Below are 17,614 nucleotides of genomic sequence, written 5' to 3' on the forward strand. Positions count from 1 at the left end.
CAGTGTAAACTGGTTGCTCTCTGGGTCTGGTTGCATAGTTTGTTGTATCAAGATTTTGCTTTGCCACTTTGTTATGTTGGATGTCCTATTTCCTGGACTCTGAGTTCCTTTTTTTCCTTTTTGGTTTACTTCCTACTTTGATGAAACATGTTCTATAACACCTTCCTCAGAAGGGGTGCATCTTTTTTCACTCCTTGCATATTTAAATTTTTATTTACGTAAATGGTAGTAGTTTGGCTGAAGTACATAGAAATCATTTTTCCCATGTAATTTTGAAAGTATTGTTTTTGATAAGTCTGATGCCATTCTTGCTCCAGTTTCATTGCATTTTGGTTATTTTGTTCTTTCTGGAAACTTTAATGATTATCTTTAGTGTTTTGAAATTTCATAATATGTTCACCAGTCATCCATTTTCCATTCATTATGGTAGGCATTTGATAAACCTTTGTAATTTGGATGTATATGTTTGGGAAAGTTTTCTTGTATTATTTATTTGGTAAATTTTCACTTTTCTTTGTTCATTCTCTTTCTCTTTTTCTCTCTCTCAACTCCTATTGATGTGACACTGATTTCCTACTTTAACTCCTCTAATTGTATGGCATTTTCTTTCTTGCCTTCCATCTTTCTTTTTTATACAGTCTTTTGAAAAACATTTACTGTACTTAACACATTATTTTAGTTGTCATGTATTTATTTTTGAAGAGCTCTTTAATATTTTCTTCAGTTCTCTTCATAATTTTTGTTCTTGTTTAACGGATGTAATAACATCTGATACTTCTTTGGGGATACTAAATATAAATTATATATTTTTTCTTTTGTTCCCAGCAATGTCTCTGATGTCTCGTATCTCCTCTCTTTATTCCTTTTGTATTTGTTTTGGTATTTCTGACATTAAAGGGTGTCTTCAATTGTGTGGTGATTCTTGTCTGTCCATACACACTAAAGAGTAAAGCAGTACAAAGTTCTTTGAAAACTTGTTTATGAATGGGGACAGGGCTGCCTCATATGGTCATACAGGTTGTGCACTGAAGAACTCCAGGGGGTAATATTTACATACATCCCTTAGTACTTTCAACAAGTATTGGATTTGCCATATTAGAAATTAAAAATAGGAGTTGTAAAATGTAACTTAAAAACAAAACTAATAAGCCTACTATATATTCACATATAGTAACATATAAATAACACTTTTCTGAAAAATAACTATTTTCTGAAACATGAGATATTTAGTTAGAAGACTTGGTATTGTTTTATACTTTTGCATAACTATTTAATGTCTGGTTAAATAGAATAAAGCTAGATTTTCATGTTTCTGCATTCAGTCTGTTATGACTTGTTATTGTGGATGAAATATATGATGAATGTCCAGCCTTAGCCAGTACTTCAATAATCTTTTAAAATAATTGTGATTTTTTTTTGCTACTCATCAAAAGTAGGCAAGTAGTATTGCATTGAATATGTAAACTGCTTTGGGTAGTATTGACATTTTAACAATATTTGTTCTTCTATCCAGAAGCATGGAATATTTTTCCAGTTTTTTGTGTCTTCTTCAATTTCTTTCATAAGCTTTCTGTAGTTTTCAGTGTATAGATTTATCTTTGTTAGATTTAGGTATTTATCCAAGGGATGCAGGTATGCTGTTTTGAAGGGGGCACATGCACCCCAATGTTTATAGTAGCACTATCAACAATAGCCAAAATATGGAAAGAGCCCAAATGTCCATCGATGGATGAATGGATAAAGATGTGATATATATATATATATACACACACACACACACACACACACACACACACACACATCATACATACATACATACAGTGAAGTATTACTCAGCAATCAAAAAGAACAAAATCTTGCCATTTGCAGCTACATGGATGGAACTAGAGGGTATTATGCTAAGCGAAATCAGTCAGAGAAAGATAAATATCATATGACTTTACTCATATGAGGACTTTAAGATACAAAACAGATGAACATAAGGGAAGGGAAGCAAAAATAATATAAAAAAAGGAGGGGGACAAAATATAAGAGACTCTTAAATATGGAGAACAAACAGAGGATTGCTGGAGGGGGGATGGGCTAAATGGGTAAGGTGCAATAAGAAACTCCTGAAATCATCGTTGCACTTAATGCTAACTAACTTGGATGTAAATTAAAAAATAAATAAATTTTGGGGTTCCTGGGTGGCTCAGTCGGTTGAGCGTCCGACTTTGGCTCAGGTCATGATCTCACGGTTTGTGAGTTTGAGCCCCTCATCGGGCTCTGTGCTGACAGCTCAGAGCCTGGAGCCTGCTTCAGATTCTGTGTCTCGCTCTCTCTCTGCCCCTCCCCTGCTCATGCTCTGTCTTTCTCTGTCTCAAAAATAAATAAAACATTTTTTTTAATTGAAAATTAATTAATTAATTAACTTTAAAAAAGTAGACAAGTGGAAGTTTTCTTAAAGGATTTTTGCAGTGCAGGATTTGATTCCATATCACTGAACTTTTTTATGCTTTGTTACATTAAAATCTGTTGGTCTGTCTTACACTTTGATTGAATCATTCATAAATGATTTTATAGCATCATAGATTAGTCATTTGGAAATAATGGTTCACTGTGTTACGTAGATCTTGCAAGTGTTGACATGTTTTATGTATAATTCCAAGTAAGCACATTCATTATTAGCATTAATCTAATCAATGGTGAATGCAAGTTTTCCTAAAATTTAATTTTTGTTTAATTTTATTATGGCAATAAACACTGTCAGTTGTTTCTTTGATATGACAGGCTTATTTTGTCAATTTTAAGAAAATATCTCCTAAATAACCAAGTTTCAATATTCAGTTTGACAGTCATCCTTTAAAATAAAAATGATATTCTATGAAAAAAATATGCCTAAATTCAACTTGCAACTCAGTCTCAGACCCAAGTGTTTTCAGTATACAATAGCAGTGCTTTATGCATTCTTCTGTTTTATCACATAGAATATTCAAAAGACATGAACTCAGAGATTGATATTTAATAAAGTGAGTGTTACTGCTGGTGTTTGCCAGTGAAGAATTATTTAGTGACTTCTAGTGTAGTTTTGCGTTGATGCCACTGCCTTGATTGATGTCGAGATGCCAGCATGTTACTACTGCTTTTGTACCAAGAGTTTTAACTTCATCTGCTTCCTGAAAGTGTCTTGGAGGCCCAAGGTATCTGTGAAACACACTTGGAGAACTGTTGACATGTATTATAATATGAAGGTTAGTTAATTCTTCTGGATTAGTGGTCTATACAATCTGCATAGTCTGTATGGGAATTGTTCAGACTTCCCATAGGAAAATCAGATGCTAATGAACTAATTCTTTGGTGAGGAAGATGCTTTCAAAGTCATTATAGGAAACCTTGTCTGTCTTGAATCTAATAATTTTCTCCAAAGAAGAATCTTCTAGATTCCAGATGTTGGTAGTAGAGTGAAGAGTGATCCCTCCAGCTGCTAGCATTTTGGGAGCTAGTCAGGGAGAACTGTAGGGACCTTTATTCAGTTTATGGAATTTGACTAAATTTTTCTGTTTTCTCCCAGTACGTCATGGCTGCCCTTTGCCATTCCTGGTGTTCACAAGTCTAGATTCTCTTTAGTTCATAAAGTTAACCTTTAGCCTCTGTGGTAGAGGAAAGAGTAGGTATCTGTTATATGAGTTGGAGAAAGAGCATTTAGATTTCTCAGCAGTACTTGTGCTTCATTTTTATATTTTATGTACTGGATATTATACCGAATTACTCCAAATACCAGATCGCTTAAGTTCCCTGGACAAATTGATTCTCTTCTCCTTGCACTCATTTACTCAGATATTTAGTTGTAACTTCCTCCGTGCTGCAAAGTTAACTTGTACTCTTCTTACAGTCACTTTCCATCTAAAAATTTGTTGAAATCTCATTGACAATTAGTATGGTTTGGTGTTTTTGTGGTCTTTATGAATGAAAATATTTCATATCTTTGCCTCAATTTAGCAGGGTTTTAGGAGAGTAAAAAAAATAAATATATGTGATTAATACACCCTTATCAATTTCAATAGTCAATCACTATAGTAGTTAAGAACTAGACTTAGATTTGAATCTTTTCCATTTATTGTGGTTATTGCCTAGGGTTCTCTATTTAACCTACATAATCGTATTTCTTATTCTAAAAATGGAATTGAGAATGTCTAACATGAAAATTAAATGAGATAATGAATGCAAAGCTCTTAACATACTACCTCATGCATCATATGTGCTCAATTATCAGTAATTGTTATGAACTGTTGGTCTGGTTTCTGGCTTACTGAAATTTTATTGCATTCTTTTCTCCCTGTAAAACATTTCAAGTAAGCAAAATATTTAATCTATCATCTCATATTATATGAAGGGTTAACATGACTCCAAAATGAAATTATAATTTCAGAAATGTTTTATATAAATGTTTGTATTTAATATATTTGTATAAAATTACTATGGATGCAACTTGTTTTCAAATTCAAGTTGTGTTTCTATTCAAGTGATTGTAACTAGAGTCCACATTTTAAACAGTCTAAGAAAAACGGGTATTGTTATAACTGGGTAATTTCTTCATGACCTTGATTTGGAAACTTGGTATACTGAAATTCTGAAAGGTTTTTTTTTAACAATTTTTTAAAGTCTGCTTTTGAGAAGTATTCTAGTACATACTTTAGATTAAGAAATTGTTTTTCTATATCTTTGGTATGTTAGGTTGAACACTTATGTTCCTTTAATCCAGAAAGTTTAGTATCATTAAAGTAGTTTAATTTAAGCCTAACTATGAATATAAAAGAAACATTCTTAATCATTTCAGGAAATTACAAGAACTAATATGGCTGAAGGAGAAACAGAAACATCAAATTCTGAAAGGTAAATATAAGGAAAAACTGACTCTCTTGAAATTCAAGTATATAAAAAGCTTGATACTTGAACTGCATTATTTTAGTTAATTGATGTTTCAGTTATTTAGGTTTTTTTTTTAAGCTTATTTATTTATTTTGAGAAAGAGTGAGGGAGAGCTCACAAATGGGGGAGGGGCAGAGAGAGAGGGAGAGAGAGGATCCCAAGCAGGCTCCGCACTGCCAGTAGAGAGCCCTCTGTGGAGCTCAAACCCATGAAACCATGAGATTGTGACCTAAGCCAAAACAAAGAGCTGGCGTTTCATTGACTCAGCCACCCAGGTACCCTGGTATTTTAGTTTTAATTAAAATAAAATTTTGAAATTTTAATACAACAAAAATATACTGTATATCCTTAGTTTTAAAATCATTTTTTAAGTTTTGACATCTTTTAAACATCTTTTAAACACATTATAGTTGTTAAATTTTAAAAAGTACTTATTAGTAAATAAAATGTTAACAGATTTTAATTGCCCCTATCAAATGAAAACAGTTATAAGATACTACAAGTTACAAGACAGATGGGGACAATTTTTGCAAACAGATCATCTTAAAATCTTTTCTTCCTAAAGTATTTTCAAAAGCTATAAAACTTTTGGTGGGAACTCATAAAAGTTTCAAACTTCAGGAATTGGCTTTAAAAAATGTAATTCTCTGATCAACACTGAAGAGCCCAAGACATTTTAGAAGCTTTCTTAACAAAAGAGAATCTAACATTCAAATTAGAACTTAATTCCAGATAAAGATAATTTTATTTTATCTTTCAAGTTAAGTAATTTCCCCATGTCTATGTTTATGCTGTGTATTTTATATACAGCTATACAGCGTAAGGTGTAGGGTGCTAGTTAACCAAATAAGAGTGATTCATCTATTGCCCCTGAGAAGAAAATTATGGAATAAGGCCTTATGAAGGTGTTTCTTAGACTTTGCTAGAAAAATTATTTAGCCCTTTCTTCACCTAGAATTTGGGGACAGGGGCAATGGTTAACAAAATTTCAACAAAGGAGTTAGAAAAAGCAGACTAGTCACCTCTCTATAATGTTTTCTGTAAATTGTAGTTAGTCCAATAAGATCTGAATAAAAATAAAAATTATATAAATTTAAATGAGGAAAATAAACTAATTGTTTGTAGATGGTATAATTGACCTATAAGATCCAAGAAAATGAGCTAAGAATGAAATTAATGAGAGTATAAATTAAGGTAGTTTGTTATAAAAATCTGAATCTTTCAATATACCAATAATGTGATTATAACATATAATATTCTTCACAAGAGGAGCAAAAAATGAGAACTGTGCAGGATCTAAATGAAGAAATGCAAACTTACTGTGATAGAAAATAACTAATTAATAACTACTGCATAATAGGCCATTTTCCAAATTAATTTATAGTTTTAATAATGAGTAGTTAGTTAAAAATCCTAATGGGATTTGGTTTGGAAACCAACAATGTTTAAAGGAAGATTCATATGTTCTATTTACTACCATAATTGTTTATTTAAATTATTGTTCTTTTGTTAGTATTAGGTTGTTTCTGTATTCACTATTTAGACATTGTTTTTATGAGCGTCTCTGTACAAATATCTTTTACATTTTTAAACTATTAAACTTAGGAAGAAAAGTAGTAGAATGTAGGTGATTTACTCTATTAAATAATAAAGGACAGTTGCTGGGATGAGCACTGGGTGTTATACACTTGTTGGGATGAATCACTGGAATCTACTCCTGAAATCATCTAATATTTTATGATTCACTACATAGTTTGTGTTAACATGCCAGGGTAAGTGTGAACACACACACTTATACACACATAAACATTTATATATACAAACAAACATATTTATGTATGCATGTTGTATATATTTACATATACTTTTTCAGGCATATGTTTATGTTTTTTTAATTCAGCTATTAAATATTAGGGAAATATTTATGAATGCTTATTTAATTTTGCATAGGGAAAGACACTCTAATTAAGAGGATATAGAAATCATTTAAAAAGTAGTTTTTTTCCGGTGCTCCTGGGTGACTCAGTCGGTTAAGTGTCCAACTTCTGCTCAGGTCATGATCTCATGGCTTGTGGGCTCGAGCCCAACTTGGGGCTCTGTGCTGACAGCTCAGAGCCTAGAACTGCTTCAGATTCTGTGTCTCCCTCTCTCTCTACCCCTCACCCACTCATGCTCTTTCTCTGTCTCTGTCTCTCTGTCTCAAAAATAAACATTAAAAAAATAGTTTTTTTCCAAATATATTCACTTCTTCTTTAAAGTTACAAATTAATAAGAATGCTTAAATTTTAACCTAGATAGGCAAGAGTGTGAACATTTGAAAGTGATGATTATCAGGACTAAAACCAGTTTTGATAGATTCCCCAGGTCTCCTTTTAAGATGTGACTCTGGAGTTTCTCAGTCTCATGCCTAAGAAACTGGCCACCTCCTAAAGTGTACATGGCAAGGTCTGGGGATTTGGGTTATTTTTGTTTGTTTGTTTTCTGTTTTGGCAAATGTGCTTTGATCTTTTTTTTTTTTTTTTAAGACCATGTCTTTATTTTGATAGTGTTCAAATACAATGTGTTATAAAGGAATAGATAATAAATGGCTTTATTTTTTCAGTAAACAAGATAAAGCTTCTTCAGAGGAAGAAAAAAATGAATGTGTTACAAATTCATTTGAAGGCTCATTAGCAACAAAAAATGAAGAAAGTGTAACAGTGTCAAATAAGGAAAATGATACCTGTCTTGAAGATCAGAAAACTGGCTTAAAGAATATCTTCAGTCATGATTCAAATATTGATGCAGATAAAGTAGAAAAGGAAAAACAAATAGAGCACGTTTGTCAGAAAATGGAGTTGAAGATGTGCCAAAGTTCAGGAAACATAATTTCTTGTGATCAGAATGAAGATTCCAACTCCAGTGAAGCTAAGTTTTCTTCAAAGAATGTTAAGGATTTGCGGTTAACATCTGGTGATGTTAGCATTGATCAATTTTTGAGAACAAGAGATGAACCTGAATCTATTAGTTCTGATGTTAGTGAGCAAGGCAGTATTCATTTAGAACCTTTGACTCCATCAGAGGTACTTGAGTATGAAGCCACAGAGATTCTTCAGAAAGGTAGTGGTGATCCTTCAGCCAAGACTGATGACGTAGTATCTGATCAAACTGGCAGTGTTCCTGGAGAAAATAGCCCTAGCACAACAGAGACAACAGTAGACCGGGCAGAGGAAAAAGAAAGAAGTTGAAATTTATTAGTTATTCTAAGTTTAGTGTACCAACGGTAATAACATTTGGAACAGTGCTATCAGGTGAACTCAGTGGTGCTGTTCTGTAGAGTTCAGAAATAGAAAAATGTGAGGGAGGTCATTCATCTACACTTTACCTGTATGTTCAATCCAGGTTATTAAAGAAATCAATTCACCCATAATAGCATGATTTGTATGGATTTCCAAAAAGCCTTTAAAACTATTACGGATTTTAATGAAAGCTAAGTTTACAATGGAAAAGTCTCATTTAACAGTTTTTGAAGGAAGTTGGTGGCCAGTATGAATTGATTTTTAGAATATTAATTATAATGATAAAGCTTTTGAAACTTTCATCAGTCCTAAGCTAAAAGTTCTTAGTACCTATATATTCTTTTCAGGTTACTTAAAGGAAGAGATTTGGAAACCACATACCTTTTGGGAACAATTGATTTAAAGTAATGGCTGATAGGCATTGTTAATGAAGGCTTCATTTCGAGTATGATGCTGGTAAATGGGGCATGCTTAGAGTGCTAAGTTAATTGATCTAATGAGAATTTGGATGAACGTAAAGTTAATTTTGGATTTAATATAACATTCCAGACTGTCACAAGCATGTAAACAGAATATTTGAATCTGTGTACCTCCCTACGAGTGTGAGCCTGCAAGGCTGTAAGCTTACCTTAATTAAACTTTCAGTGAAAGTGACATTATTAATATGTAAATTTATATTTGTGCTTTTTGTCAGTGTGTAAGCTGTGCAGAAATCCCTTGATGTGCTAGTTGTATAAAATAGAAACCCATTGTTGAAACTCCTGTAGCTATTATGCTTTTAATATTGTTTTAATGATTTTTAGAAATAGACCCATAAAAATGGTCTGGACACCAAACCAAAGTATGGTATAATGTAGATATTGTAAAGCAGTAAACTGAAAACATGTCCTGGCTCATGCCATGTTTAAGTGACTTTTTCTTTAATTGTAAAATAGAAATTTCAAATGGGACCTAAAGCAGTGATGTAAAAAATTGGTTTGGGACATTTAGTCTAATTTATCCATATCCTATTTTATCCATAAAATGGCTGCTAAATAGATTTTTCAGTTGTTTTTTATCATCTAGAAAATAGTAGATATAGAAATAAATAATATGAATAAAGTAGTTTGCTTTAAAGTACTTAAAATTTTATTTAAAATGCTACATTTTTACTTCTTAAAATGTGCTTTGAATTCTTAAATTTTGTTTCATTGAATGTTAAATGTTTTAAATGGCTATTAAAATTCTGCTGTATATAGTAGTATTTGAGTAAATATTTGCAATAAAAATCTGTCCCTGAATAATTTTATTTTTCAGAAACCTGCTTGAGTTGGATTACCTTTGGCGCCTTTAGAAATTGTATACTTGTTCAAGGAAATTTCATGTTGAAGTTAGTGGTAGGATTTCATTCTGTATTCTTTAATTGATGCATGATTTATTTTAAATTAGGACTTAAAGTACAGGGGAAAATACTGTTAATATTTACAGAGAGTGTATCTGCTTTAAAATTTCTTTTATTGCAAGATAAATAAAATTTACTATTGTAGTTTTCTATCTGCCCAGCAAAGTAAAAAGAGTAAACAGGCAAAATATATTATTGATCTACTTTCTTGAAAAGTTTTTTTTTTTTTTGAGGGGGTCACATGTTTTCATCTTTCCTGCTACCAAGAAAAGATAGGGAGAGAGGGACTTTTTAGCTGTTACCCTTCACCTTGTTGAAACATAAAACTATAGCAGACAAGATTTTTGGAGTAATTTAAACCTTAGAAGTGAAGGAGTAGAAGAAAGTCTATGTAAAGACTATTTTCTGAATCTTATTCAATTAATCGGCTGGCAGATCACCTAATGTACAAAACCCTAGATCACTGTGCCAAAATAAGTCTCTAATGACACTGTTATCCCTTTGAGCTTTGGGTAGTTCCTTCTTCTGTGGCTATATACCTTTAGAGTAGTTGTGTTCAACATAGCTAATCAGTGAACTGTTTATGCCTATCCATTAGGAGAAGAGGAAACTGTACCAAACTCTAAGGAAAGTCTGGCAATGAAAACAAAAGTGTAGTTGAAATAAGCATTGTATTTGGTAACATAATTGGTTTATGTTCTCATACCCTCTCCTTATTTCCGTTGAGGAACAAACAGTTCAGGTGCACAGACCAAGCCTTTGAGTAGCAGTGCTTTAGAACAGTGGACAGCAAACTTCTGTGTAGGGCCAGACAGTAAATAATTGTGGACCATATGGTCACAATTATTCTCAACTCTTCCTTGTAGCTTGAAAGCAGCTGTAGATGTAATGTAAATAATAGCCTGTTTGTGTTCCAATAAAACTTTATTTACAAAACAAGAATGTTTGGCCCATGGATTGTGGTTTGCCTTTGCCTGCTTTAGAGTGCTTAGACTGACTTAATCTGACAGTGAAAGCCAGTGATGCACTCTAGTGACTGTTTGCCTAGGAACTACCTACCAAGGTGCCTTAGTGTATAATAGTTCCCTGTTACCTGACAATAAACTTAGGATTGATTTCAAATGCAGTTCAGTGACACTAAGAAGCATTATATTCATTTTGTGGATATACTTTTAATTTACATTGAAAATCTGAATGCCGTATTTATTTGTATTCTTTCTTCCCCTTTGTGTCTCTCCAATAGGGAGGAAATTGGAATTGTTTTCATCCATGAATTTTTTTAAGAACTATTCTAAACATTTTAAAAAGGAACTGATAATGTACAAGTCACTTTGTTTTAGCTGTAAGTAAAAAGATGAGGAAACCAAATATCTAGGCAATTATTGGCCTAATGTTAAAAAGCTAAGATTTGATTGAAATTTGATCTTGATTCTGAAACCGAATCTGAAGCAGGCTTCAAGCTCTGAGGTGTCAGTGCAGAGCCTGACGCAGGGCTTGAACTCCCAAACCATGAGATCATGACCTGAGCCAAAGTTGGATGCTTAACCAACTGAGCCACTAAAGATATACTTTATATAATAATTATATAAATTTAACATCATTAAATTTTTGTAGGCTTCTGTAATGTCATTTTTTACTTCATGGTTGACATCATTTTTGTTCCATCAAAATCATTACTCCAAAACCACTCACTTGTACTGACTTCAATGAAATAGTACTTTTGTATGTATATAGACACTACAGAAGAAGTGCAAATATTTCATTTTTACTAGATTACCTTAACAATGAGACTTGTTTTTTCAGTTAAGAAGTGAAACATTTATCTTACCTATTTCTAAGTATTAAAAGAGATAAAGTTATTTTTAAATTATTTTTTCAAATGAGACACATGTGCAGATCCATGTAGACAAAAAAATAGTATTAGATTTTTAAAAGTTATGGCAATGTTTAATTTTTACCTCAAAAGCTATAAATTAAAAGATACTTTTAAGGAATTAAACACATCTTTAGCAACAAATGTAACTTTGTAGAGGAATGAGATATCCTGAGAAATCACTTTTACAGTTATGTAAATTGCATGTTAAAAATATTATACAAGCAGTTTCATTATTTAAATGAATATACTAAGCATAATTTAGTCTTCTTTGATGACACAGTGTATTACCATGAAGATTATTGAGCTAAGCTGTAAATGAAGCCATAGCTATAGATGTTAATGGCCTGAATACCTGCTGATCACAGAAATTACCTTGGATTTTGGTTTCTAGAAAATATCCCAGGTACATCTGGGGTCATTTGGCTTTTCCAAAAACAGAACAGAAAAATTGACTGTATCACTCACCCAATCCAACCTCTTTTTAAAAATGACTAAAACCCTTTAAATCTTAAAGTATAACTTGCCATTTGTGGGGAATTTGGGAGAATTTAAACTATAATTTTAAATTTTTTTAATATTTCAAGTCTTCATCCACTGCCTTAAAAACATGACTTTAATTGTTCTGTATCAGGGGCTAGCAGACAGTGACCCACAGTTGGCCACCTGTTTTTATAAACAAAATTGTATTAGAAAATACCCATATCATTTGTTTATATATTGTCTGTTGTAGTTTTTGCACTGCAATAGCACAACTGTACCGGACAGAGACCATTTGGCTCACAGGCCCAAAGCTTAAATCTGGCACTTTAAGAAAACGTTTGCTAGCACCTGCTCTATATTTTTAAGTAAGTATATCATAATTTTATAATTATTTTATTGCCACTATTATAAACACTACAGGGAAGCTCTCACTTCATAAATTTTGGTCTTTATTTGTTATTACCTGTAGGAAGTCTAAGTGCAATATTAGATTGAAGAATATTTAGTTTTTAAGTAGCCAAATACCAATACTTAACTTTAATTATCTTCCCATGATGCTTGTGGAAATCTTCTTGTTCCAGTATGAACTCCTAGAGTTAAGAGTTTACTTATCTAGATTTTATTTTGACTCTTCAAACAAATTTAGCTTTTTTAACCTAATGTGACTTTAATTTATGCTATTCACCAAATATTTCCAGTGTGTGGTAATATGACTGTTACCTAGCCAGTGAGTTGTGAGTGAAAAGTTATTTCAATTTGGATCATTTAAGTGTTGATACGAGACTCTTTAGAACTTTCTTTTCTCTCTGACATGGTGATGATGATTGCTGCATCAGGCTGGGTTCCTGAGGGACTATAAATCTAGCCTCCCTGTTTAGATGGACATATAGCATGAGGGAGAAATAACCATTTTTGTTTTAAGTTAATACAGTTAGGGAATACCTCATTTGATACAGGATTAGTCCTGAAAGTGGAGTGCTGCCATAAAAAGAAGCAAAATTGAACTAAATTAAACTATATTGCATTGGCTTAGGTGACAGGTGGTACATGAGATGATCCACATTTGCTGTGGTGAAACGTTTGGTAAACTTGCCTGCAATACTTGGAAGAAAAATAATATAGTGAAGTTTTATCTCTATTGGAAGAGTTTGGATAACAATTTTGTTTATTAGTTGCATTTGACAGTTGCATTTTAAGAAAGACATGAACCCAGATGAGAAATGGTAAGATGTCCATTGGAAACAAAATAAGAAAAGTCCAGAAATTCACGCACTTGAAAAGCTGGGAAAGACAGAACTTCTCATCCCCAATCAGTCGAACAAGAAAGCCTTTAAGTAACAAAGCTAAATTAATTCAAGAATATGGCCATCATACTAATTGTTTTAAATGTCTAATTTGGTTAAGGAGATCCCGCCTCCATAGTGTTTCTATGTAGGAATTCTTTCACAGCATTTCTTGGGAAATTTATGTATTTTTCTGAATCTCATGACCCATCATTCAGGAAATTAGTGAAACAGGAAGAAGAATTGCAACTAAGCAAGAATTAAAGCTTAGTAATGAAGTTAGAGCCATTATTGGACTGAAGGAATCCACTGAAGTCAAGCACAAAAGCAAGAATGGGGAATGCTGATATAGAGTCCAAGAATAAGTTCAACATTTCCAGGAATCAGAACAGGAGGACATGGAAGAGAAGTTGTCACAACCTGATCATTCAGTCTTACTTGTAGCTATTGCCATGTTATGAATGTATGTCTATGTTCCTGTCTGCTACTAACGGTGAGTCATTCTTATAAGTAAAATAAATATGAATAGGATTATATATATAGAGTATACTTTATGCAAATCCCATCACTGGTGTTCTAAGAAATAACACATGGAAGCAAATTAATTCCTTACATTGTCAGTTTTGACCTGTGATTCTGTGTCCTGTCCCTTCATGGGACATCCAAATGTAACATTCAAATACTACCAAATAAACTTGTCAGCATTTCTAAGTTTGTATGATTATTTGCCAAAGGCTGCTGTTCTTTGCAAATACTTTAACTAGAAATGCAAAGAAAAGAAATAAATGTTTTGGCACATAATGAAATGAAGTTAGAAACTGATCTAAACTCTAAATTAGAAAAAGCAGTATCAATTTCAACAGCAAGACCAAAATCAGGGAAAGCCGACAAAATATTTTTATCATTAAAAAGGAAAAGAACTTTAATAAATCAACATGTAACCAAATGCCAGCTTATAGATGTTTTTGGACAATGCTTAGCAATTCAACTAATAGAAATGTGAATATGAAAGATAAGTTTCTATGTCTGAAATGTTTGTAACAAAATAAAGATAAAAACTATCAGGTCAATTAATGCATTGTGTGCTTTTAAGTTTCATTTTAAGATAAACTTATAACAAGTGTTTGTAGTACTTACAGTTTAAAATGATTTTAATTTGGCGTCTGTGCTAATGTTTCCTTCATTTAATGTTTTCTGTTGTCAAATGTCTATGTCAGGCAAAGAGAGTGGTATTGAAATATATAATATTGTCACAGTACATTGGTTTGTATTAAGAAATCACATATTTATGTCTTTTTAACAGAAAATATCAAACATTTAGCAGAAAAATGATGCAGTATTTATTATGGTGATAACTATTTTAAAATATATTAATTATAGTGTTATGAAAAATACAGAATGATGATTGCATATAATTTGGGGATTCCTGAGAATTCCCAGAAGTGTTATTCTTTATTCCTATTTCCTAAATATTACTGTCTGTCAGGAATTGGAAATACTAATGCCCAGTAAATCTGTTCAGGTAGACAAAATGGCTTAGGACATGGGTGCTAAAGTGTCAGTCTTCTATCAATGCCTGATGGGCTCAAGGTACTCCAGTTAAGTGGGGACCATTTCTTTAAAATTGTGGGTGTGACTATTGGCTCATTGCTAACTGGAATCATATAAAAAGCAAAAATTTGGAGAGAGGTATACTGTCAAAGAAACCATGAATTTGGACTAAAAGTTTATAAATGTTCAAGTCTTAAAATGAACCCTTGGGTCCCCAACATTTTTTTTCTTTCCAAGTTTTTATTTAAATTCCGCATAGTTAAAATACAGTGTAATATTAGTTTCAGGTGTAGAATCTAGTGACTCAGCACTTCCATACAGCACCTGGTGCTCATCACAAGTGCCACCCCTAATCCCATCACCTGTTTACCCTGTCTCCCTACCCACCTCCCCTCTGGTAACCATCAGTGTGTTTGTTTTCTGTAATTAAGAGTCTGTTTCTTGGTTTGTCTCTTTCTTCTTTCCCCCTATGTTCATTTGTTTTGTTTCTTAAATTCCACATACGAGTGAAATCATATGGTATTTGTCCTTCCCTGGCTGACTTAATTACACTTAGCATAATACTCTCTGGCTCCATCCATGTCATTGCAAATAGCAAGATTTCATTCTTTTTTATGCCTGAGTAATATTTCATTGTATATATACACCACATCTTTGTCCATTCATCAGTCGATGGACATTTGGGCTCTTTCCATAATTTGGCTATTGTTGATAATGCTGCTATGAAGATTGGAGTGAATATATTCCTTCAAATTAGTATTTTTGTATCCTTCGGGCTCCCACCTTTCTATATGATGTAGCAGATGGAACCTATTACCCAATATCCACCTCAGATATGGTCAGAAGGATAAAGAAAAAAGGAAGGGCCTCTTTGATGGTGGGATCAATAGCTATAGACATCAGTGGATTAGGGATCCCCTCAAGGAATTTTTGAGCCACCAGAGTAGAGCATTCTTGTATCAAGGAATTGTTTTGGGCCAGTGACTGTGTATCTCCCAAATTCCCCCTTTTTATTTCTGTTTCAACCTTGTATGTGTAGGAGACGGATAGCTTTTCAATTCATAGGTCAATAGTTAAGAGGAGACTAGTGCATACCATTACCCAATTTAGAGACTGGCAGGAGATACTGAACTTTGAGCTTGCTGCCATTGATTTAATGGGACTTTTCAGTTACTTCTGCTTAGAAGAGAAGCTGTATTTGGGCTGTAGGAAGGAGGGTGCACTGAATAGCTATTGACCAGAAAGATGGTCCCATATGGTTAGGTTCTCCCTAGAGAACCAGACACAACAGGATTACACTTCCTTTATGGGTGAGTGGGGCAATCTGTTTGGGTTTATGAATTGTAAGCAAATATGACATGTAACTTCTGAACTCAAGCACTGAATTGCCAGTATGAGATCTTCTAGACTCTTATCTTCCCTCTGATTTGTTTACTGGCACTGTTTGAGATGGTGGTTGCTTTGTCATCTGAGTAACTAATGAACAGAAAAATCACCGGTCCAGTTTGCAATGGACTTTTAAAATGAGTGAGAAATTTTTGTTGCTGTTACTAATTGAGATTTGGGGGTGGTTACTACAATATAAGTCTAACCTATCCTGACTGATAATATCGTGAAAATCTTTTTGAGCCAGTGCCTTAGAACCTATGTCAGAATTTCCTAACCTTTTAGAACTAACTCAGCAATTCTTAGTTTTTACTATTTTTAAATTAGTCCCCCTTGGGATTGTTAAGAATCAGGGTTTGTGCGTAATTAAAAAAATAGTCTTAGAACTTTGACTTCTAATAAATTTGGAATAATAAGGATTGGATTTACCTTCCCCCATGAAATAAACAAACCAGAAAAGCAACATAAAACAATGGTTTTCAAGACAGTGGCCTCAAGAACGAAAGGTAGTGAATCCATGAGAGAAAACAAATGTGGTGAGTCCTATGATTGCCTGAGTTTACAGCCTTGAGAGTTTACAAGCCAAGAAACAGAGGAAGGTAAGTGAGACAAAACCTGAGAGATTCACTGAGGTGAGAAGACACAGCTGAGAGTCTGGAAAGGCCCAGAGAAGAAGAGTTCATAGGACCAAGTCCCAGAGAGGAGAGAGCTGCACTGATGTGCGGTATTCTGCAGAGTACTTTGTTTTATGTGAGAAACTAACCAGGGGGAAGGAAAGAAAAATCCAAAAGGATTAGGGGAAATAGTGTTGGCATTTTATTTTTTTTTTCAACGTTTTTTTTTTTTGTTTTTTTTTTTTTTTATTTATTTTTGGGACAGAGAGAGACAGAGCATGAACGGGGGAGGGGCAGAGAGAGAGGGAGACACAGAATCGGAAACAGGCTCCAGGCTCCGAGCCATCAGCCCAGAGCCTGACGCGGGGCTCGAACTCACGGACCGCGAGATCGTGACCTGGCTGAAGTCGGACGCTTAACCGACTGCGCCACCCAGGCGCCCCAAGTGTTGGCATTTTAAACAGGGCTAGAAAGTGCATATTCCTAAAGGCCAGAATGCAAAAAAAAAGTATAATTCATGGAGCATTGGGTAGAGAACTCAGGGAAGTCTTGCCTCAGTAGTATGGAAATAATTAGCCCTAGACTGAGCACTGCTCCGTACCCAATGAACAAATCATAAAACAAGACCTGAAAGGGTCAAGTAATTTCCACATTAAGCAGAACAAGAGTAAAAAAAAAATTTTTTTTTACACAAAAGTAAAATTCACAATGTCTGGCATCCAGTAAAAGATTACCAGGCACACAACGAGGCAGGAAAACATGGTCATAATAAAGAAAATAGCTGGTCAAAATTGACGCAGACTGATATAGATGTCAGAATTAGGACAAGACATTAAAATAGTTAATAGAATTATCTT

At 33.4% G+C, this 17,614-nt stretch overlaps 1 protein-coding gene across 11 annotated transcripts in view; it reads left to right on the top strand.

Moving 5' to 3' along the window:
* ZNF280D (zinc finger protein 280D) overlaps positions 1–14,276 on the top strand; it is a 320,006-nt gene extending 305,730 nt beyond the window's left edge. For 9 of the 11 annotated variants that reach the window (XM_058737626.1, XM_058737625.1, XM_058737630.1 and 6 more), the window contains 2 exons: positions 4,817–4,872; positions 7,511–10,509. In XM_058737626.1, coding sequence (XP_058593609.1) covers positions 4,817–4,872; positions 7,511–8,135 — 681 coding nt within the window. In that variant the 3' untranslated portion in view covers positions 8,136–10,509. Of the gene's footprint in view, positions 1–4,816; positions 4,873–7,510; positions 10,510–12,173; positions 12,289–13,424 lie in introns of those variants that run through there. The other 2 variants (XR_009264122.1, XM_058737634.1) reach the window with 2 other exon arrangements.
* The last annotated feature ends 3,338 nt before the right edge of the window (positions 14,277–17,614 follow it).

The sequence above is a fragment of the Neofelis nebulosa genome, chromosome 7 (assembly GCF_028018385.1).
Source record: "Neofelis nebulosa isolate mNeoNeb1 chromosome 7, mNeoNeb1.pri, whole genome shotgun sequence".
NCBI lineage: Eukaryota > Metazoa > Chordata > Mammalia > Carnivora > Felidae > Neofelis > Neofelis nebulosa.